At 50.4% G+C, this 23,042-nt stretch overlaps 1 protein-coding gene across 1 annotated transcript; it reads right to left on the bottom strand.

Moving 5' to 3' along the window:
- Positions 1-1,278: 1,278 nt before the first annotated feature.
- On the bottom strand, positions 1,279-21,118 carry CDCP2 (CUB domain containing protein 2). The gene is made up of 7 exons (XM_029227192.1): positions 21,033-21,118; positions 20,780-20,942; positions 12,887-13,234; positions 9,677-10,012; positions 8,298-8,651; positions 4,665-4,843; positions 1,279-1,855 (listed from the first exon to the last, which is right to left on the bottom strand). The coding sequence occupies exons 2-7, from the start codon at positions 20,856-20,858 to the stop codon at positions 1,529-1,531; spliced, it is 1,623 nt and encodes a 540-aa protein (XP_029083025.1). The 5' UTR covers positions 20,859-20,942; positions 21,033-21,118; the 3' UTR covers positions 1,279-1,528.
- Positions 21,119-23,042: the final 1,924 nt, after the last annotated feature.

The raw sequence follows: 23,042 nt of genomic DNA, 5'->3' as shown, positions 1-23,042 counted from the left end.
GCCTCTTGAAGTCAGGAATCTCTTTTGACTTGCTCCCCTCTATATGCCTGGAGCCTGTCACAGCAATAGGCACAAGGCTAGAAACCAGTGGATGTTTGTTGGATTGTTGAAGGGATTGTAATTGGACTACAATTTTTTAAATTGATGTCAGTGGTCGGCACGGTCAATTTGGAGATTTTTGTTATTATGAAAGGACTCACTTGAGTGATTCATTATGCAAATATAAAGGTGAACAGGGGGAAGTCATGTATTATAAATGTATTTTTTGTTTATTTTTCATTAACAAGACTGCTCCACTTCTTTGGCCTCTCCCGTTGCAGAGCACAGGCTCCGGACGTGCAGGCTCAGCGGCCATGGCTCACGGGCCCAGCCACTCCGCGGCATGTGGGATCTTCCCGGACCGGGGCACAAACCCGTGACCCCTGTGTCGGCAGGCGGACTCTCAAACACTGCGCCACCAGGGGAGCCCTCCCCTTCTTGATATATAGGGCTCTGGGGAGTGCTGGACCAATTCGCATAAGGATGCCAGAGGTCTTCTCACAGGGAAGCATTGGAAATCCAACCCCTGGTCACTGTGGTGTGAACTTAGAAAAATGTGGGTGGACTGGAGTAGCTCTGAGTGAAGTCCAATGGCAGGAGAAAGTCCAGAGGGCTCAAAAGAGAGCTCAGCTGGAGGAGAAGGATGGGCTAGTAATCTGAACTCAACATCAGGGTGAGGACAGAGACACATGGGACTTCAATCAGTTTTTCAGTCAAGGATCATGGTTTATTTAAGGAAAAATACCAACATGAAAGAGACACCAGTCCTCAGCCTTCAGCCTCACTACTGAGCATAGTATGGGCCTGCCTGTGGTTTATACTCTAGGGGTCTGTCCATCTGGTGGACAGGCATCCACCAGGATGTCCAAGACCAGTCTTCAACAGCGCCACCATGTGGCAGGGGCTAAAGCAACAGCACTAGGTGGGGTTTCAGCTTCCTGTCTCTCTGTTCCTGGAGTTTGGAGGCAGGACTAGTCCTCAGGGTTCCGGGATCAGTTCAGGAGAGTGGAGGCCCCTGGATGGATACCGAGTTTCCTGCTAATGAATGCTTAAGATGAGCAATTAGTCAGAAAATTAGGAGGGGTCTTATTGGTATCCTGAGCTGGTGAAGCAGTTATACAAGTTATAGAACAAGTCAGTTTTATCAACTCTGTCACCAGTGACCACAACTATCTATGCTGACAAATACACACAGCAGAGTTCTTTTCTATAGCAGAAAATCTTCAAAATTAATAACAACAACAATTGCACACACATGCATGGCATGCTATAGTTTACGCAGCTCTTATCCATCCTCTTCTCTGAGCCTCACGCCAGCCCTGTGAGATAAGCAGGGCAGAGTAAAGGTCCCCAGGAAACTGAGGCTCAGAGGGGGATAGTGACTTGCCCATGGTCATCATAAAGTCAGCAACGCCTGGTCCTGCCCCTGTTGTGGGGTGCCCAAGCTGCCTCCCAGGAATGCCAGATGCCACTTCCCTACCCTCCCTGCTTACAGCAGCATCAGGACCACTATGGCAATGACCATGAGGACTCCAGCCAGGATGCAAAGGCCCAGGAAGATGATGTCACTGGTGTCCTGGGCCACCATGGCCACGGGGCCCTCCAGTGCCTCTGCCTCGTCCCTGGGTGGTGCCTCCTGAAGGTGCTCTGCCGTGGCAGCATAGGGCCCAAGCCAGTGGGAGCCGGAGAGCAGGTGGACAGAGGCCTCCTTTCGCCTCGGCTCACAGCGGACCTCGTATTCGTGGATATCCTCCTGCCCACCGGCTGAGAAGTCGATGTACAGCACGCTGACGATCACTGAAGTGTTATTTCTTCTCTGTGGGGGCCAAGGGGCACTTGCTCACACCTGAAGGGGCCAGGGCTGACCCTGTTCCCCTGGATATGTAGGCACTGAGTGCCAAGGGGGCACAACTCCAGAGCCTGGTTTCCAGTCCCAGCTTGGCTACTGACTCCCTTCCCACTCAGAGCCTGTGACCCCACCTGTAAAAGAGGCACTACGACGGTGTCTGAAAAGACAATATATATTTGATGGGTCAGTGTTTGCTCTGGCTTGAAGGACGTGGTGTCTATGAAAGACAGTAACAGTAACAACAGGGACATTCGCCATGCTCCAGGCTCTGCATTTTAAGGGCATTATCTCATTTAATTCTCACAACAACCTTCTCTTATTGGTACCATTAATATCCCCATTTGCCAGATAAGGAAAATGAGGCCCAGAAGTTAAATCCCTTGTCTGAGGTCACACAGCACACAGTTGACAGGGAACGTATTCTCTTCCAGATCTGCCTGATTCCTAACTGTGCTCTTAGCCATCACACCTCACTCAAACCAAAGACTGCAGAACCAAAGGGGAATTTCAGGACATCTAGTTCAATCTCCCTTCCTTGGCAATTTACAGATGTGGCTACTGAGGCCCCGCAAAGACAGTAATTTGCCCAGAGCTAGATCCAGAAGCCGAGTCTCCTGCCTCCCAGTTAGATGCTCTGTCCCTGGTGTTACTTGACTTTCCTTATGGAATCGTTTTGCCGAATTATGTCTGCAGCAATTATGTGTCCCCGTGGTTGAGTTCTGTTCAGCCCAGTAGCACCACCCTGGGGTTGGGAAGAGCCATTGAGGAGTGTGATGTGAGGAGCCTGTCACACCGCTGCCCTCCCCACCCCCATGGATGAAGGAGGCAGGACTTAGGATGCCCTGAGACAGTGGAGTGTTTGAGCTGGGGACTGAGGGACAGCATTTTGACGGGCAGTCTGGTGTGGTCTGCATTGGGGGCTGCAGTGATGCTGGGCTACTCTCCCCACCCACCCCTAATCTAGAGCAGCCGTTACACTCCTCAGGCCGCCCAACTGCCCCTGTCCAGTCATGGCTCTTCTGAGCTGAGGCTTCTCTAAAAACCAAAGCTGCCTAGAACAGAGCAAACGGGCGTGACCTGCAAGAAGCTGCCATCGTTGGACACTGGGTGGTCCTTTTGGGGAAGGCAGTGAAGGGGAATCATGGATCTGGAGTTTCATGGACCAGATGACCTTGTGGGTCTCTCCCAACTCTGGGCTTCCAAAAAGCTCTGAGTCCATGTCCCCAGAGGAGCCTCCTGCATTGTGCCCTCAGCCTGTCTACCACCACACCCTCTGAGGAGAACCGGTGTCCTGGACTTTTGTGACACAGAATCGGAAAAAGAAAGACAGAACCTGGGAGTGGAAGGGGACCCAGTGAAAGGGCCGAAGTGAATCCACATAATAAAGAAGGGAGGGAAAAATCACACAAAACAGGTGTGCGGGGAAGTTTCATGGGTTTTTGATGAGTGAGACTTGAGGAGGAAAGAAAGTCCACACAAATGTGGTGTTACGGTTATGAAATCAAGTCTCTGTGGTTCTTAAGAGATGCACAGATAGGCTGTCATGGCTTTTGGCCATTTGAACTGTGCATCTTTGAAAGCAACTCAATGCAGAGATTGGTCCTCATGCGTCTAGGACTTATAAGTGTTACGCTAAGAATCCATGAGTCTGAGGCTCTCAGTTTTTATGTTTCCATGATATTGATGCCAAGATTCTATGATTATGTGGCTCCAGGTTCTATTGGTGGTTCTGTGACTTTGAGACCTTGAGTGTCTGTGAGTTCTTTGTTCTAGATTTCATGATTCCTTGCTTCTGGGGTTCTCTGTCTCCATCATTTTATGACTCTATGGAACGTGGTTCGGCCCCCAGAGAAAACCCCAAGGGGATTTAGGGCATGGTGTAGAGGTGAGGGCAGATTATCTTGGCAGCTAAGACTGACTCCCACTTCTCCTCTGCTCAGGTTAAAAGGATGATGGCCGCCAGGAGGCTGGGGAAGCAGAGGGTGGACTGGAGGGGCCAGAGGCATACATTCGGCTAATGTTGGGTGGTGGGGAAATACGGTTGCTGGAAAGCACGTGATTTCTGCCAAGACAGTCTAACGAATCCCCAGATTCGTCACCAAGGCTGGGGTGTTGTCCCCGATGGAGACCACTGTGCCTTCTCCGCCTTTCCCCTTCCCAACCTGTCCCTGAGAATCCAAACATCCAGGGTTCCTGGGCCACTACCAGGTGACTCTGAGGGCCCCAAGCCTGGGTTCTAGGCCTCCGAAATACAAGGTTAGTAGAAAAACTTCATTTGTACACCTCGCTGCGTTTGGAGGGAGGTGGATCCTGTCTCTTGAAGGGCCCCTTTGTTTTGCGGAGCCCAGCGATGGATTTGGATCACAAGGTTGGGGAGGGGGTGGGCAGCAGGCAGCAGCGCTCAAACAGGTCTGTGCATTAGAGGGGTGGGGACCGGGTGGCCCTGGGGAGCTCCAGTGGGGAGGGGGGGCAGCAGGAAGGCCCCCAGGAACAGTCAGTTCACAGGACCTTGAGGGAGGGGCCTCCAGTAGGGGCTTTTGGTTGTCGCCAGCTTGTGCAGCAGGACACCCCTTCTCTGTCTTCCCTACCTGAGTTCTTTGTTGTGTCTACACTGAGCAAGTTTGTTGAGGTAAAATCAATAGGGGCTGAGTTCTGCATCCAGGCTGGTGGGGTGACCAGAGCCAGGAAGAGAAGCTGAATCCTCAGGTCTGGCAGGTGCCTCTCCCCAGGGATCAGAGCCCCTCCCTCGTGCCCTCCCTCCTCCCCCAGCCCCTACCTGAGACTCAGTGCCGCAGGTGTCAAAGCGGGCCTGGATCCGGAAGTTGCTGCCGACTTCCTGAGCAGCACAGCTCCGGCTGCCCAGGTAGACTTTGGTCCGTTCTAGAGGGGCCACTGCCTGCGCGGAGATCAGGATCTGGAAGTCCGTGCGGGAGCAACTCACGTTCATGGGGACCACTGAGGATGGATGGGAGTGGGGAGCTGGAGGCCATGGGGGCAGGCGGTCTGACCCCCACCCTCTCCAAGCCCCTATCCAAAGGGTGGTGGATGGAAAACCGAGGCCCAGAGAGGGGATGGCTCTTAAGCAGTCCTACGAGGACGTTTTACACGCGTTACTCCATTTAACTCCATCAAACTATGAGCTCCAGGGCAGGCCCCGTGCCTACTTCTCAGCACCCTCTGAGCCCAACACAGAGCTTGGCAGGTGCAGTGAATGCTGAATAAACGACTGACTGACCAAATGAATGAATATTCTTAATCATAATGAAAGCTATTATTGGCTGATCATGTTTGCCATATACCAGGCGATTCATTCAATCATTTAACAAGTATTTGTGGCCCACTATGTGCAGGCGCTATTCTAAACACCAGATACAGAAATGAAAAGAGAAAAACCAGCCACAAATGCCTACCCTCTTGGAGCTTACATTCTAGTTGAGTGAGGAGGCAGTAAATACGTAAGATACACCTAAGCGTCAGAGTAGTCTGAAGGAAAATCAAGCAAAGAAGAAAGACGGGGAGCAGGGAGAGCAGAACGTGTGTGGGTAAGGGTTGCAGTGGCTGCAGTTTGAAAAGGGTGGTGAAGGAAGCCCCATTCTCCCTCCTCATGATGACGCCTTGAGGTGGACATGACTAAACGCATTTGAAAGTTTTGGAACCCAGAGCTCTGAAAGGTGGCTAGGACAGGATTTTAATCATTGCGTCTGTAAGATCCCACAGTTCCTGGTCTCTCCACCTTATGTGGTGGCCCCCTGCAGCCCCTCCCAGCCAGGCCTGTGTGACTCTAAGTGTCTGGGATCGTGCGAGCCTGTGTGTGTGTGTGAACGCGTGTGTGTACGGAGGCAGTGCTTGCTGGGGCAAGGGTGAGGGTAGGGAGAAGGAAGCTGGGTGGCTGGCGGGAGGAAAAGGAAAGAGCTGGTAGGCAGAGGCCTGGAAATCTCAAACCCTCTCTGGGAAATGCCTCAGACATATTTCAGCCTCTGGTGTCTGGGCAGTCGGGGATTTATGGGCCCACCGTCTCCCACGATGATCTTGGTGATGCTGAACTGTGTGTCACCCCTGATTGATGCCGAGGCTGTCCTCCAGCCGGGAGGCCGCCTGCAGCCTGGGCCACATCTGGAGCCTGGCCCAGCACTAGTGCCGTGTCTGACCCTGGGCTCCCACAGCCATCGGGGAGGTGTCTCTGGAGGCACCAAATGGGGAAGGAGCATGTCCAAGATCACACACAGCTGGGAGAGGACCCAGGCCCAGAAGTAAGATCATCAGAGCAAAAGGGACTTCTCAGCTCCTTCAGCTGATATTTTCATTTTACTGAGACCCGCAGAGAGAAAGCGACTTGCCAGCTAGCTGTGGCAGAGCCCCATGGCACCTGGCTCTCTGAGTGCACTCTGGGAAAGGGGTCGCTCTAACAGAGGGACAGCTCTCCTCCAGGTTTATGGATGGAGATAACTGAGGCCCACAGAGGGAGCGTCTGCCCAGGTCACTTTGCTGCCCCTAGCTTGCTGCAGCTCTACTGTTTCCTTCACCATTGCTGGGCCCCCAAACTCCTCTTGCACATGGGTAAGGAAAGAGAAAGAAGGACTTCCCTGGTGGCACAGTGGTTAAGAATCCTCCTGCCAATGCAGGGGACACGGGTTCGAGCCCTGGTCCAAGAAGATCCCACATTCTGTGGAGCAACTAAGCCCATGCACCCCAACTACTGAGCCTGCGCTCTAGAGCCCGCGAACCACAACTACTGAAGCCCGCACGCCTAGAGCCCATGCTCTGCAACAAGAGAAGCCACTGCAATGAGAAGTCTGCGCACCGCAACGAAGAGTAGCCCCCGCTCGCTGCAACTAGAGAAAGCCCGTGCGCAGCCACGAAGACCCAATGCAGCCAAAAATAAATGAAAGAAAGAAAGAAAGAAAGAAAGAAAGAAGAAAGAAAGAAAGAAAGAAAGAAAGAAAGAAAGAAAGAAAGAAAGGAAGGAAGGAAGGAAGAAAGGAAGAAAGGAAGAAAGGAAGAAAGGAAGAAAGAAAGGAAGAAAGAAAGAAGAGGAAAGACTTTTTTTTTTTGGTTGTGCCGTGTGGCATGCAGGATCTTAGTTCCCTGACCAGGGATCAGACCTGTGCCCTCTGCATTGGGAGCACGGAGTATTAACTACTGGACCACCAGGGAAGTCCCGAGGAAAGATCTTCTGAATGCAGACCAGGACTGAGACACATAAGGGAAAGAAATCCACAGTCAGCAAGGATGCCCTCAGAGGCAGGCACTGTGACCTGTGTTACCTCATTTCATCTTAACGACCACCTGTCTAGAGCATCCATCAACTCCTCCTACAGGTGAGCACCATTGGATGGTCAGTAAATGGCAGCATTTGGATGTGGCCCCCGTCCGTCTGAGCTCAGTCCTGGGCCTCCTCCCCAGGCCCTGCTTAGCCACACAAAAGGCAAGGGTGTGAGTTCTAGCCTTGGCTGTGCCACCCACTGCCCGTGTGACAGCAGTGAAAGTCGTTTCCTCTCTGCACCTCTGTTTCCGCACCTGCACAATAGGAGGCTCTCGCCTAGTCAGGCAGAGGGCAAAATGGGTCCAGAGCACAGGCATTTCTGGGACCGTGGCCCAGGGAAGGGTGAGGAGAGGGGGGGATAGATGATAGCTGCTGTCAGCTGGCAAATCTAACTAGCACTATGGAGGATGGAAAAGCTGAGTGCCAAGTTCCCTAGCCAGCTCTTCAGCTAGGCATGGCCATATGACCAAGTTCAAAATAATGAGAACAAGAAGAAGTCTTTTGAGGGCTTCTGAAAATGCATTTACTTTCCTGATAAAGGAACATTTGTGGCTGGCACCTCCCCTACCTTCTTCCAGCCTTGAACGTGGACGTGATGCCTGGAGTTGTGGCAGCCATCTTGTGGTCATGAGGTCAAGAGAATCCCAGACATATCAGCTGGGACACTGTTGAGTCCCTGAACCAATACAGCAGCTGCCTAGCTCTAGGCTTCTTGTTATGTAAGAAAACCAAAGGTCATTTTTTCAAACCACTGTCAGTCAGGACTTATGACTGTACAAGCAAGGTTGGTCAGCATCTCCATGATTATATCAATTGTTTTCGATAAATAGTATTACCATATCTTGTGTATTACCCCTGGATACAGAGGATTAATCATAGTACAAGAGAGGCCAGGGGCCCATGGAGGAAGGTGACAGATAGGGAGGAATTAAGAATTGTGGATTTAGAAGCTGGAAGAACAGGGCACTGTAATAGTGAAAATAAGCAAGGGCCACATTGATATAGCCTCAGAGGTCCCAGGGCGGGAGTCCACAGTGGTGCAGCCAACCGAGAAGTTGGTGAGATGGAGGAAGGAGGCTGCAAAGACCAGGAACCCCGGCCTCACCTTCCCCCACCAGCACACCCATACCCTCAACCCCAGCTGACCTCCAATGTAGGCCACAGAGAAGCCCCTGCGGGTGGTGCTACGGTCTGTGTGCAGCAGAAGCAGGAGCTGGTTGTGGCTCGAGGTGACTGGTGGTGGCAGGTGGTGGCCACACCAACTGCCCAGCAGGGGCGCCTCCTCGCTGGCCCCGTCGAAGGCTGCCAGATGGTCAAAGTCACAGGTCTTGGTCAGGCTGTTGGGCCCCTCCAGTTCCAGGTCCAGGAAGAACACTTTGACCCGGTAGCCAAGAGGCAGGCGGATGGTCCAGTGGCACCGGATGTGGTTGGGGTAGGAGCTGGGGTACTGTGGGCTGGAGAAGTTGCCCCGCACCGCCGTGTATACCTCCTGGCATTCTCCTGGGTTGGGGAGAGCAGGACAGAAGGAGCAATGGTGAGAAGGGTGGAGACAGTCACCCTCTGCAGCTACAGCTTGGGCAGTAGGCGCTATAGGGTCCTAAAACCACCCTGGCAGGTTGTGGGCACCATGGCCAGAAAACCAGACAACTGATCCCAAAGCCTGCTTTAAACTGAAACTAGCTGAAAGCTGAGACTGTCATTCCAATTGGTAAACCATTTCATGAGTGTTGACCCTGATAGGAATTCAGTAACAATGCCTAATACCTCTCCTCGGAGTTGAGTCCAACTTGGACTTGACAGACAAGGTGGTTCATGACGTGACCTTGCCCTTTTTCTCCCTGCCCCTCATCCAGCCCTACCTTCCAGCCTCACCAAATATTTCCTAGTAGTAAAGCACACAAACCCTCTCTGTCCTCCGTGCCTCTGCACATGCTGATCCCTCTGCTTGGAACACTCTTCCCTTTCTTCTGCCACTGGCTAACACCTTCAAAGCACTGCTCAGTTCTCTCCTCCTCCAGGAAGTCATCCATGATTCTTACTGTTAGACAGCACAGATCACAGTGCATTGTCATTGTCTGTTTCCTTCTCTATCTCCTCCACTAGACAGTTTAATTCCCAAGGGTTCATTCATTCATTCATACAGACATTAATTGAATACCCTCTATGTAGCAGGTACAAAGATAAGTCCATAGGAACTCACAGTCAAGCAGAGAAAATCAGCATGCAAACCAGGTACAGAAGTGATGTGTTAGAGCATCGCTATGAGAAAACTTCTCTAAGGAGTTGAAGGAAGGGAATAATTCTGAGTGAATCAAGGAGGCTTCCCAGAGGAGGTGACATGCTTGTGCCTTGGCATCGGCCAGACGGGAGAGGGTGTGCTAGAACATTTCAGGCAGAGAAACAGCAGGAAGTGTAAGGCCCAGAGGCAGAAGAGTACAACCCCTCCCCACCCAGCCGCAGGCGTGATGGGGAGGCAGGAGCCCAGCACACACAGGGCACTCAGGGTGTAGCTCCGGCCCTCCTACCTGAGAAGTAGTAGGCCTTGAAGCCCCGGCCCCCGATGTTAAAGTCAGACTTGAAGACCACCTGCAGCTCGTGGCCCAGCGACACGAGCGTGGGGGGCCTGGAGCTGCCGCAGTAGTGGTGCCCATGGGCGGGGCCGGGCCCTCCAAGCACAGCCACGTAGTCGTAGGTGCACTGCTCACTGCCCTCCACCTGGAAGTCCACGAAGACCAGCTTGACGGTGGCGGGGCCAGAGGCTCGGATCACCCAGCGGCACTCCACATTGTTGGGGTAGTTGTTGGGGTGCTCGGGGCTGGTGAGGACCCCTGACAGGCCCGTCAGGACGCCACCACACACATCTGCAAGGGAGCCTGCTTGAACCAAACTTTCTCCCTCCTTGTGGCTCCCCCATCTCCTCCTTTGGGAAATGCCACGCCCACAGGTGTTCACGGGATTCTTGTCAACATCCACTGAGCGCTTGGTAAGTGACAGGCACAGGCCATCTTTCTAGGCCATCACCATAACCCCATGAGGAACGCACCATGGTTTCCCCCGTTTTACAGCTGAGAGACTGGAGGCAGAGAGAAGTTAAATAACTTACTTGTGTGAGTTGGGCTTTACCCAGACTGAGCCCGAGACAAGGATTTGAGCCCAAGTAGTTTATCTGGGAGAGACAGAGGACCGCAGATGGGCAGTGAGGGAGAGAGGGTGGGGGAGCGGGGTCATTCCCCAGAATCGAGGCTGAGGGCCGCTGGGGGTAGAGGTGACCTGCCAAAGCTTCAGAAAAAGCCCTGAAGCAAAGAGATGTGGAGACTGGCAAGAGCCATTGCAGTGGCAAGGTCCCAAGGGACAGGGCAGGACCCTGACAACAGGTCATCCCCTGGTATCAGGGAGGGCAGGATTTGACTAACTTCAGAGTCTGTGCATTTGACCTTATCAGTCTCACTGTCCCCTCCTACCAGGCTAGTGGAGTATAGAGGCTGAGGTACCTGAGACCAGGAACATTATCAAATCTCCCGAACAGATGAGGAAACTGAGGCTTAGAGGGAGGATCTGAAGGAGTAGAGATGGGCTTGAAGTCTGAAGACAGGTCTCCTCTCAGCTCAGTCTTCTGAGGGCACTGTACCATGGGCAAGTAACTCAGCCTCTCTGAGCCTCATGGGAATATTAGAAATCATGAGACCTGTTCAGACTGATCCACAGGCTCAGACGCATGCAGAGTTTAATAAGTTTCTGGTGAAAGCCCTTTGGAGCCCAGTGTAGCCAGTACAACTGGGAGCTAGGTGATAATGAATGCCAGGACTAGCTGGAGGCCACCAGCAGGGAGGGGCACACTCGGTTGTGTCTCCTGAGACTCCAGAATCTCACTGCATGGCATGGCTGTGTGAACGGAGCACTGTGCCGGGCGGCTAAGGCCTTGACTTCTTGTCCCAGTTTCCCCTTCCCAGATGTGTGACCTTGGGAAGGCACATTCCCTCTTTGGTCTCAGGTGTATTGTTGTCAAATGAGAGGGCAGGTTTTGACAGTCTGTGAGATCCCATCTGCTGTCAATACCCTTAGCAGAGACTTTCAAAATGTGATCTGGGGCTCCACGGCTCCACGGTAGCCCCAGGGCATCTATTTGCAGACATCTGCTGTAAATGTCCTTCTTTTTCTGTATTCAAACTATTTTTTAATTCAATGAAAGATAGCATCCACAGTCACATATCTTATATGTAATAATTTAACTAATCGGAGGCCATCAATATTTACTTATGCTTTCAATGATTGGCTTATAATAAGTAAATGTTAAAAATACGAACTTATAAATGCTTACAACAAAAATGCTGCCTTTGGGGCTTCCGTGGTGGCGCAGTGGTTAAGAAGCTGCTTGCCAATGCAGGGCACACGGGTTTGATCCCTGACCCGGGAAGATCCCAAATGCCACGGAGCAACTAAGCCCGTGTGCCACAACTACTGAGCCGTCGCACCACAACTATTGAGCCCTTCTGCCACAACTACTGAAGCCCATGCGCCTAGAGCCTGTGCTCCACAACAACAGAAACCACAGCAATGAGAAGCCCACGTACCGCAAAGAAGAGTAGCCCCCGCTCACCACAACTAGAGAAAGGCCACGCACAGCAACGATGACCTGATGCAGCCATAAATAAATAAATAAAATTTATTTTTTAAAAATGCTGGCTTTATCTCTTTTACATATCAGGGATTAACATAAGGTTCCATTTGATATAAGGGTACTCCTGTTTTAAAAAATATTAGAAAACATTGCACATGGTATTATAACTTTGATACCCTAAGAGTCTAAAAATCTAGGGACCTAAAACTCCACTGCTATGATTAGATCGGTCTGTGGTTCTGGTGTTTTACCATTCTACAATACTATGCCTCCAAAGCCAGTGGGAGCTGGCGTCTGGCTTTGGAGGCATAGAACTGTGTGCACCCTCGTCCCAGCCCTGATTGCTGTTGGTGAACCCTGCGCACCAGGAGCCTCTGTGGAGCCTACTGCTTGAGCTGTTGTGAGGAAGGCCTTTGGTTTTGGCCTTGGGAGAAGGTAGGAGGTCTGAGTCTGTGCAGAGAAGCCTGAGGAAAGAGGAATGAGTCAAGGAGAAAGAAAGGCAAGGAGGGTGAAGCCTCTGCTCCCCTCACTAGCCTGAGGGGTAGGCTCCAAGCCTGGCTGGGGGAGGGAGGGTTTAGGGACCACGATATAGGAGGCGAGCTCAGGAAAGGCTTTGGGAGGGAGAGCGTCACCAGCTCCATGCAGACGCTCATGCACCTTCCACTCCGAGGACATGATGGGGAGGGGGAGAGAATCCTGTGCCCGTGACATGAGATGCCACAGAGGGATCAGCAGCAGTGGCAGCACGGTGTCCCCTCCGGTGTCCCCTCCAGTGTCCTGATGCCATGTGTGGGGTGAGAAGGACAAGGATAGGAGAGCACGAGAGGCCTCATTCCTGAGCACAGTGAGACCCTCCGAGGACTCCCAGAATAACGGAGGGATACGTGGGGAGTGTTGCCATGAAGGTGGGAACACACAACCACCAAGACTACCAACAGAAAAAAAAAAACACTACCAACAGAGGCTGCCTTTGCCCCGTGAGCTATGAGAGCAGGGGCATCCAGGTTACAGAGCAGCCTACACGCTAAGATGCTGAGACCCTGCCCGTCACCTTACCCCGCCGCCCTCCCCCCATCCCCACCCAGGGCCACCCTCTCCACTGCCAAGTCCCCCTTGCCTTTCTGGTAGCCTGCGGAAAAGCCTCGGCTGGCCACGTGCTTATCTGAGTGGAAGACCACAGACATGACGTTCCAGGAGGAGGCGAAGGGCGGTGGGGGCACCTGGCCGCAGAATCTCCCCAGCAGGTTGCCCTGGTCCCCGGAGGCCCCGTTGTAGATCTCCAGGAAGTCGAAGCTGCAGGTGTCATGGTACTCCAGGTCGAAGGTGTGGAAGGTGAGCAGCACGGAGGAGCCCTCAGCTACCACAATCAGCCAGATGCACTCCGTGTTGTAGGGGTAGAGCCTGGGGAAGTTGGGGCTGGAGAAGTTTCCAGAAGGTGCTGAGAGCACACCCCCACATTTGACACCTGTGGTGAGAGGCAAGAATGTCTCAGAGTCAGCCCTGGGGTCGTGGGTAGTGGCCCAGCTCCAAAGCGGGTTCTTTGGGATGGGATGAGGCAGCATGAGGTCATGGCCCTAAGTCAATTCATTTATTCATGTAGCTGTTCATTCATTTACTTATTCTTCAAATACTTGCCAAACATGCTTTTATTCATTCAAGAAATACTGTTTGAGTGCCAAGCATTGTTTTAGGTGCTGGGGTTACAGCAGGAACAAGTAGACTAAAATTCTGGTGGGGAAGACAAACAATAAAGATAATAAGGAAAATATAGAGTGTATTAACTCGTGATAAGTGATCTGGAGAAAAATAAAGCAGGGAAAGGAGACAAGAAGTGTCAGGTGGGACTATAATTTTAGATAAAATAATACCAAATGCTAGGCACTAGAGATGTGCACTGGGGAATTCGAAAATTAAAAATAATATTACCTGCTCCCATCCTGAGTGAAAATGTGCACAGAGTGCTACAAAGTTAAAACTACATTCTTTTTTATTATTATTTATTTATATTTTTGGCTGCGTTGGGTCTTTGTTGCCGCGCACGGGCTTTCTCTAGTTGCGGCGAGCAGGGGCTACTCTTTGTTGCAGTATGCGGGCTTCTCATTGCAGTGTCTTCTTTTGTTGCAGAACCCGAGCTCTAGGCGCGCAGGCTTCAGTAGTTGCGGCACGTGGGCTCAGTAGTTGTGGCTCGCGGGCTCTAGAGCTCAGTAGTTATGGCACACGGGATTAGTTGGTCCGTGACATGTGGGATCTTCCTGGACCAGGGTTCAAACCTGTGTCCCCTGCATTGGCAGGCAGATTCTTAACCACTGCGCCACCAAGGAAGTCCCCAAAACTACATTCTTATATGTACATATTTGCTTATATTTTGAAAACAATGGAAGGAAACTAATAAAAATTGTTCTCTGACACAGGAAGATGTAAGCCAAGGGGAGGAAACAGGCGCGACCGCTAGACCTCTTTAAACGCAATTTATTTGATAATTTTAACTTTATAATCATGAGTAATTTTTAATATAATTTTTAAATTATCAAAAATATTTAAGTAACCCATATGCCAAACTAAAACAAATAAGCTTAACTATATGTCAAGTTGGAGGCACATTCACATGGGAAAAATGATTTCAAACGATGTTGAAATACACTATTTTGACTGTACCTTCCTAGTGGAATAGATCCCAAGAACAAAATGAAACACAAAGAAATATTAAACTATATTCAGTAGACTTACTATTAGTGGTAATAGTGAATACTGTTATTTTACAATATTTTATATATTGGAGTAAAGGAAGTATGTTAATGTCAATAGAAACTAAGATTTGCAGTGTAAGAGGAGAGCGATACAAGTATAGAATTAAAAAACTAAGCAGAACTCTTGAGATCCTTAATTTGAATTGAAAACATCAGTACGAATTTGATTTATTTTTATTTCTAAAAATATTAATTTCCTAGCTTTGTTCATTAAAAACCCTAAAAGCGGGGCTTCCCTGGTGGTGCAATGGTTGAGAGTCTGCCTGCCGATGCAGGGGACACGGGTTCGTGCCCCGGTCCGGGAAGATCCCACATGCCGTGGAGTGGCTGGGACCGTGAGCCATGGCCGCTGAGCCTGCGTGTCCAGAGCCTATGCTCTGCAACGGGAGAGGCCACAACAGTGAGAGGCCCGCATACTGCAAAAAAAGAAAAAGAAAAAAAACCCTAAAAGCAATGATATCCTGGTAGTATTTGTACCACTTGGGCTTAGATTAGGATTATTATGTCCAACTAAATTAGATTAGGATCGTTATGTCTAACTAAAATGAAGCAGGGCTCCTTAAAGAAATAGTCTAGGGCAGTAAATATACAAAATACACTTGGGATATCTTGTCACACCAGAAAGTAAAGAAACTATTGGAACTGCTGGGATTGTGTCAAAAGACACAGAAACATTCTTGAAGGGGCTCCCACTGGCTAAAGAAGGTATAATTTGAGCTTCAAAAAAATTTATTGCAGGGACTTACCTGCGGTTCTGTGGTTAAGACTCTGTGCTCCCAATGTAGGGGGCTCAAGCTCGATCCCTGGTCGGGGAACTAAGAGCCCACATGCCGCCGGGAGTGGCCAAAAAAAAATTTATTGCAGTGGGTTGAAACCCATCAAATATATAAAAATGAATGAATTCATAATACAACTAAAAGAAATTAAAAAGGAACTTATTGATTTCCTTTAGAGATTGCTCGGGCACGAACTCGTTTTCTTCTTGCTACATGAAGGAAGAATTAAGCATTTACTTTGCCTTTCCTGTTACAAACGATATATATCAGGATAACCAAATAGCTGATGAAGAAAAATTGTTATTTAAAGAAGACTACAGAAAGAATAACAACATTAGAAAAACATAACTTTGCAAACCTTAATGGAATCATCATTATCGTTGTCTGTTCTAATCACTGAGAAAAAAGGTAAATGATGAGAGGTAAAACCTAGTTGGTTGAGTAGGTAAATATTTTCTGTAAAATTCTTTCACCTTTGCTAATGTTTGAAAATTTTTATAATTAAAAAATGCCAAAAAATTTACCTTTATAGGGAACTTTATAATGGATGGATCAGGCTAACAACCCCTGAACTCACTGACAATCTCAAGGTCAAAGTGAAACACTGAATAATCGGTGCCCTGATGAAACACCTGTAACATCTTCTTGGGGGGGAAAAAAAGGAACCTTAATCTAATGGAGTCTCTGGATCTGTCTACAAGTTAGAGTGAATATGGAAGCTAGAGGAACAATCTAAATGACACCGTGAGGACACATTCAGTCAAGTCCAGAATGTGGGAAATTCTAATGACCCAGGTGCTTCAACAGTAAATAAGGTGGTGGGGGGAGACACAACTGTTATATTAAAAAAGACTCAACTAGAAGAAAACATAGGAGGTAAGCTCCTTGACATTGGTCTTGGCAATAATTTTTTGGATTTGACACCAAAGGCAACAAAAGCAAAAATAAACAAGTGGGACTACATTGAATGAAAAACTCTGCACAGGAAAGGAAACCATCAATAGCGACTTCCCTGGTGGCACAGTGGTTAAGAATCTGCCTGCCAATGCAGGGGACACGGGTTCTGAGTCCTGGTCCAGGAAGATCCCACATGCCATGGAGCAACTAAGCTGGTGTGTCACAACTCCTGAGACTGTGCTCTAGAGCCCACGAGCCACAACTACTGAGCCTGCAAGCCACAACTACTGAAGCCTGCGCACCTAGATCCCCTGCTCCACAACAAGAGAAGTCACCGCGGTGAGAAGCCCGCGCACCTCAACGAAGAGTAGCTCCCGCTCGCCGCAACTAGAGAAAAGCCCATGTGCAGCAGAGAAGACCCAACACAGCCAAAAATAAATAAATATAAAGAGGAAGGCTTTCAACACTTCACCATTAAAAAAAAAAAATGAGTAGAGGACTTCTCTGGTGGCACAGTGGTTAAGAATCTGCCTGCCAATGCAGGGGACACGGGTTCGAGCCCTGGCGCGGGAAGATCCCACATGCCGCAGAGCAACTAATCCCATGCTCTACAACTACTGAGCCTATGCTCTAGAGCCTGTGAGCCACAACTACTGAGCCCCGCATGCCTAGAGCCCATGCGCCGCAACAAGAGAAGCCTGTGCACTGCAACAAAGAGTAGCCCCCACTCGCCGCAACTAGAGAAAGACCGTGCAGCAACGAAGACCCAACGCAGCCAAAAATAATAAATAAAATAAATTTAAAAATGTAAAATAAAAATAAAATGAGTAGAGAAACTGAATAGGCAGTTTTCCAAAGAAGGCATACAGATGGTCAACAGGTACATGAAGGTGCTCAACGTCACTAATCATCAAGGAAATGCAAATCGAAACCTCCGTGAGATGTCACCTCCCATCTGTTAGGATGGCTATTATGTGAAAGGCAAGAGAGTAGCAAGTGTTGGCAACGATGTGGAGAAAAAGGAACCTTTGTGCACAGTTGGTTGGAATGCAAACTGGTGCAGCCTCTATGATAAACAATATGGAGGGTCCTCAAAAAATTAAAAATAGAACTCCATATGATCCAGCAATTCCACTTTGGGTATATTTCAAAGGAAATGGAAACAGGGTATCAAAGAGTTATCTGCATTCCCATCTTCATTGCAGAATTATTCACAACAGCTGAGATATGGAAACAACCTAAGTGTTCATCAACAGATGAATAGAGATACATATGACATGGAATATTATTCAGCCTTGAAAAAGGCTACTATTTGCAGCAACATAGATAGACCTTGAGGGCGTTATGCTAAGTGAAATAAGCCAGACAGAGAAAGACGAATACTGCATGGTATCACTTATATGTGGAATTTAAAACGTCAGACTCATAGAAACAGAGAGTAGAAAAGTGGTTGCCAGGGGAGAAGTCGATTAAAAAAGAGAGAGAGAGACTGAGAGAGAGAGAGAGTGTGAGGGAGGGAGACTTGAGTCAAATATCAACCAAAAGCAATGTGTGGACCTTGTCTGGTCTGAGTTGAAAAAAAAAATTGCAATGGGATTTTTTTTTTTGCCATAATGGGGAAAATTGAACATGAACTGAGTATTAGGTAAAATTAAAGAATTATTATATCATTATAAAAATATTGGGAATATCTATCTATCTATATATCTGTTAGATATACTCTGAAATATTTATGGGTGAAATAGTGTGATATCTGAGATTGTCTTTAAGTTTCTCCGATCTGCCCCCCTAAAATGGGGGTAGGGGTAGGATAGAAGAGCCAAGAAAGGCAGAATGTTGATAACTGTTGAAGATGGTTGATGGAGACATTGGGATTTATTATACTATTTTCTCCACTTTGTGTGTGAAAATTTTCATAGTTAAAAGTTGAAAAAAATGACCTTCTCAGTGAGGCTTTCCCCAACCATCATATTTACAAATGAAACCCTCTCCCCATCCCTGTACCCCTTCTCTCCCTTTTCTGCTTTATTTTCTCCATAGCACCCATCACTGTCAAATGTACTATTTATTTCCTTGTTTGTTTGGTTCACTGCCAAGTCTCTCTCCACAAAACTGTAAGCTCTATGAGAGCAGGGATTCTCGTCTGTTTTATTCTTTGCTGTCTCCCAAGCACCTAGAAGAGCTCCTGGTACAAAGCAGGTGCTCAGTGTATATTTGCTGAGTGAATGAATCAGTGAACAATCTTATATCATCCTCACAATATCCCCATAAAATAGGCAGCACAGGTGTTATTGACTCCATTTAACAGATGAGAAAACTGAGGCCCAAAAAGGGAAGTTACTGCTGTAGCTGACATCTCCTGATTTGTTCCATCCAGCCCTCATTCCTTCACCTCTTGCAAGAACATGCCCTCAATTTTAGACACTGCTCCCTTCCCTTGCCTCCATGTGGTAACCCTCCCTCGTCTTTCCCAGGCCCACAGGAGGACACAGGATCCTAGCTGGGCAATCCTGGGGCCCCCAGCACTGCCACAGCGACTGGCCTGTGGGGTGCGCCTGTGCCACCAGAGTCCTGCTGCTGAGTGCCTGGATGAGAACCCTTTCCTCCCTGGTACCTAAGCTGGGAGTGAGAGCCCTGGGTGGACCCTGCTCAGGGCCCATTGAGAGAGCTTGTCAGCAAATGGCAAGAACCATGTGAAAAGAGGAAATGGCCCAGAACCCAAGCTGCCCAACTCAGCTATACTCCCGCCTCCCTGGCACCAGCCACTGCATTTCTCTTCTTGCTTAAACTCATCCAGATTAGGTTTCTGTCCCTTGCAACCAGAAGCATCCTAAAGAATATACTTAACCGAAGTTCCTGTAAGAGGCATATTTGCCAAGCATGTGCCCTGTACGGGCCTGTGCTGACTCATAACGGGCCCCTTCCTGGGGAGTTCCCAGTTGTGGGGTAAGATGGGGGGAGTTAGGCAAATGAGACAAAGCCATGTGGCGTGATTGTGCTGGGGCCACACGGGCTCTGGGGTCCAGAGGGAGGGGGGGCAGTCTTGCCAGGGCCAGCACTGTTGGGGGAGGGACACAAGGCAGTTGATGTTTGAGTTTGGCTAGAAGGAGCAAGAAGACTTTGTGAGTTGGGGAAGATTTGGAGGGAGGAAATGGCATGAATAAAGGCTCAGACTCACAATCACTTAGCCTACCTGAGCCTCAGTCACGCATCTGTGAAATGGGGATAATGACCTTGCTGGGTGGCTGTGAACACGGATGAGAGAAAGCGGTGCAGAGGCTACAAGATGCACACCCAGTTCACATCAGGGCTCCCTGCCTGGCCCTGGGGACAGGCCAGGGCGGGAGCAATGTCTGACTCATGCCTCTATGGCAAGAGGACAGAGGGACATCCTGTTCATTGCCTGTCCTTGTCCTTCCCCCAGCCTTGCCCACTGGATGGGAAAAGCCGTGAGAAGGTTGGAGCAGAACTCCTGGTGGCCCAGGAGGCCCTGTGTCCCAGCACAAGTAGAGGCCTTGTCCGGCAGGCACCCTGAACTCCAGGGTCACCCCAAGGCCACTGAAGCCCCAGTGGCTAGAAATGGGAACAGTTAGCTTCTCCCACCACCCAGGCATGGGGTGAGACACCTGGGTGCCCAGGCCATCTCTGCCACCAACTAGGTGACTGGAAAGTTATGTGTCCTTCCTGAGCCCTCCTTGAACTGGCAGGAAGACAAGGCACTGGCAACCGCTGGCTGAGCCCCTGCTACACACACACCCCTTGAAGACGGCCCTGGCTTCCCAGACAGGCACACAGTGCTCAGAGGGCTGGAGCGGCACAAAGCGACCCGGGACCAGGGTGCCAGCAGAGGGTTCTAAGATCCCCAAGGAGGGAGTTTCTGAGGCTGATGAAGGGATGCGGAAGTCTTCCTGGAGGAGGTGGTGTTTGACCTGAGCTTCATGGATGAGGCAGATGTTCTCAGGTAGAAAAAGAGAGAAGGGACCTTCCAGGCAGAGGGCACAGTGGGTGAAAGCCCTGAGGGTGAAGCATCTCCAGGAGGGGGTGTGATCCTCTGCCAGAGTATGGGATGCCCGAGGGACTCTGGGAACCGAGGTTGGATGTTATATAGAGATTGGAGCCAAACCTGGGAAGGCACTGAATGCCTTTATAAGGAACTTTGATTTCACTTGGCTGGCGATGGGAAAGTACAGCAGGCTCTCAGGAGGAAAATAAGGACTCATTTCAACAACAAATCTTTAATCGTTCTCTGAGCCATTCCCTTCGTCCTTGGTAAACGTAATCTTGGACAGGTTACTTAACGTCCCTCTTCCTCAGTTTCCTCCTCTGTAAAAAGGAGGACTAATACCCACTTTGAAATTGGCTGTGAAGATTAAATGCATTCATACGTGGAAAGCACCCAGCACATAGTTGGCACTTGATAAATATTGTCTTTCCCCATCTCAGAAGCAATACAACTTCAACTCGGCCAACTGCCCCCCAAAGGGCCTTCCGCTTTCTGGCCTTCCACATGGAAACCTCCTGAGACCCCGCTGCTACCTGCCACCCCTCTGCCCCCCTCCAGGTTTCCTGCCTGTGCCCTGCAGCTCCTACCTTCCATGGCTTGGGCCCTGGGGGCTGGGCTCAGCAGTGTCACTGCCAGCAGAAGACAGAACTCCAGCTCTGCCAGCATCTCCTCGCTGGGGGCCCCGCAGGTCTGCCGAGCTCGGGGCAGGCCAGGACCTGAGGGTCTGGAGCAGGGGAAAGAGAGGTGAGGCTGAAAGGGCCTCCAAGTTAATGGTGGTGTGAATAATTCATCAGCACCTTGAATTAGTAAGCTGATCCCCAGGTGCTTCCTTCACTCCACCCTAAGGTGACGGATCTAGTGTCACCAGGTTGACACTTCGGAGGTCTGCACTGGCCACACTGGATGGAGAAGGGAAGCAACTTAGGGCTGGGAGGGAATTTGGTGGTGGAGAAACGGCACGAGTTTGGGGGCTAGGCAGACCTGAGATCATCTCCCGTCAGCCTCCAACTGGCCAGGTGACCTTGAACAAGTCATCCAACTCCTCTAGGTCATCTGTCCAGTGGTACCATTCAGCCCTGCCTCTAGGACTATTGTGGAAATGAAATGTGGTAACATACACTAAAGCACACAGTGAGCGCTTGCTCTAGGTTTCCCTATCCCCCACCGATGGGGGAGTGGGACAGCATCCCTCAGACATGCTTAGATGAGCTCAGAGGGAGAGCGAAGGGAAGAATGCAGCAGGAACAACAGAATGGGAAAATCGTATAGGATAACTCCTAACGCAGTCATGGATCTGGGCCATAGTGTAAATCTGACCAAGGATATTAAATGTTCACCTTTTTATTGATCCACAAACCTGGCTTGAACATCACTATGTGCCAGGCCCTGTGCTAGGAGCTGGGCCGCAGCAATACCCTCAGGGGCGCCGTGTCCGACAGGAAACAGGATCTTTCAATTTCCTCTAGGAGCCCTATTTGGTTCAGTCCAGCCCAAGGCTCATTTCCTAAGCTCCTTCTCTGTGCAGAGCCTGCACCAGGCACAGGGCATCTGAGGTGAACACGGCATGTTCCTGCCTCCCAGTGAGGAGTCTGGGCTCTGGCTTGACAGACAAGGGCTGAATCCAGGCTCTACCCGTCACTGCTGGGCTGCGGGGGCCTCTCTGAGGCCCAGTCTCCTGGGCCACGACAGGAGAGCAGTGCAGTGCCTGCAGTTTGTGGAGAGGATTAGATGAGATAATGTAGGGGAAGCCCAAGCCAGTGCCTGGCTCAGTACATAGGAGGATTTTTATTGACCTCTGAGGAGCTCAGACGTTCATCTTCCAGACCACGTGTTGCCTCTGGCCCAACCTTTTGTCAGGAGGTCCCCAGGGAGCCCTTTGCTGCCAGCACAGGAGGGAGGCCACCTGGAAGGTGTTCAGCCAAGAGCATCGGGAATGGTCAGGCCTGAGGGATTGGCTTACCGGTGGGGCCTGATTGGCAGGAACAGAGAGGTTCTGTGTCCTGAGCCGTCTGAGGGGACCGGAGCCTTTATTAAACACCTACTGTGTGTATGAGTAAGGGCGCTAACCCAGTGCCTGCTGAGCACTGGGCATGGTGCTGAGCCTCCCAGACCTGTGCTTGTGTCCCCCCAGTTTCAGAGGCACATATCAGACTCTCCAACTTGCAGAGCAGGAAGCTGAAGTGCAGAGGGTTTGAGCCACTGTCGTGGGTTGAGTTGCTTCACAAGAAGACCCTGTGGCAGGGAGTTGAGGACAAGGCGTTTATCCGGGAGGTGATCCCCGGAAGCACAGGTAGGGGAGGGGGGCAGGGAGAGGGGAGTGAGAAGGAGCCGATTCAGGGTATGTTAGCCAGCAGCTGACCACCGTGGGCAACCGAGCCTCCACCCCCAAGGGCACCTCTGGGAGATGGTGTTTCAGTGAGGCAGGAGGAGGCAGCGTGTTTGTCCACCACTGCCCGCTGCCCCTGGTGACGGCCGCTCGAGGCCATCCTCTCCCAGGCATTTCCAACCTGCCTGTGAATGCCCCAGTGTCCAGGGGTCGCAGCAGAAGCTTGGGAATGGTGAAGGCCACAGGGTGTGGGCAGGGCTGTGACAGCATCCACTTGTTACACCCTGAATACCTCATCTGTGAAGTGTTTGTCCCACCCCTGGAACAAGCGCCTCTCTCCCTGCACGCCCGTGAAGCCCTAGTCTCCTTTCCCTGCCGTTCTCTCCGCCCCGCCTCACATATTCCTCACCCCATCTTCCCCCTTGGGCTGAGATTCCAGGCTCAGGGTCATCCTGCCCTCCCTTCATGACATCTGCTGGACAAGCCCCTCTGGCCACACTCTCCACCGGGTGTCTGGACCTCTG

This window comes from Monodon monoceros, unplaced genomic scaffold, assembly GCF_005190385.1.
Source record: "Monodon monoceros isolate NGI ecotype Baffin Bay Population unplaced genomic scaffold, NGI_Narwhal_1 Super_Scaffold_18, whole genome shotgun sequence".
In the NCBI taxonomy this organism is placed as follows: Eukaryota; Metazoa; Chordata; class Mammalia; order Artiodactyla; family Monodontidae; genus Monodon; species Monodon monoceros.
Note: the sequence above shows the minus strand (reverse complement) of the source record. Positions and strands in the feature narration are given on the sequence as shown.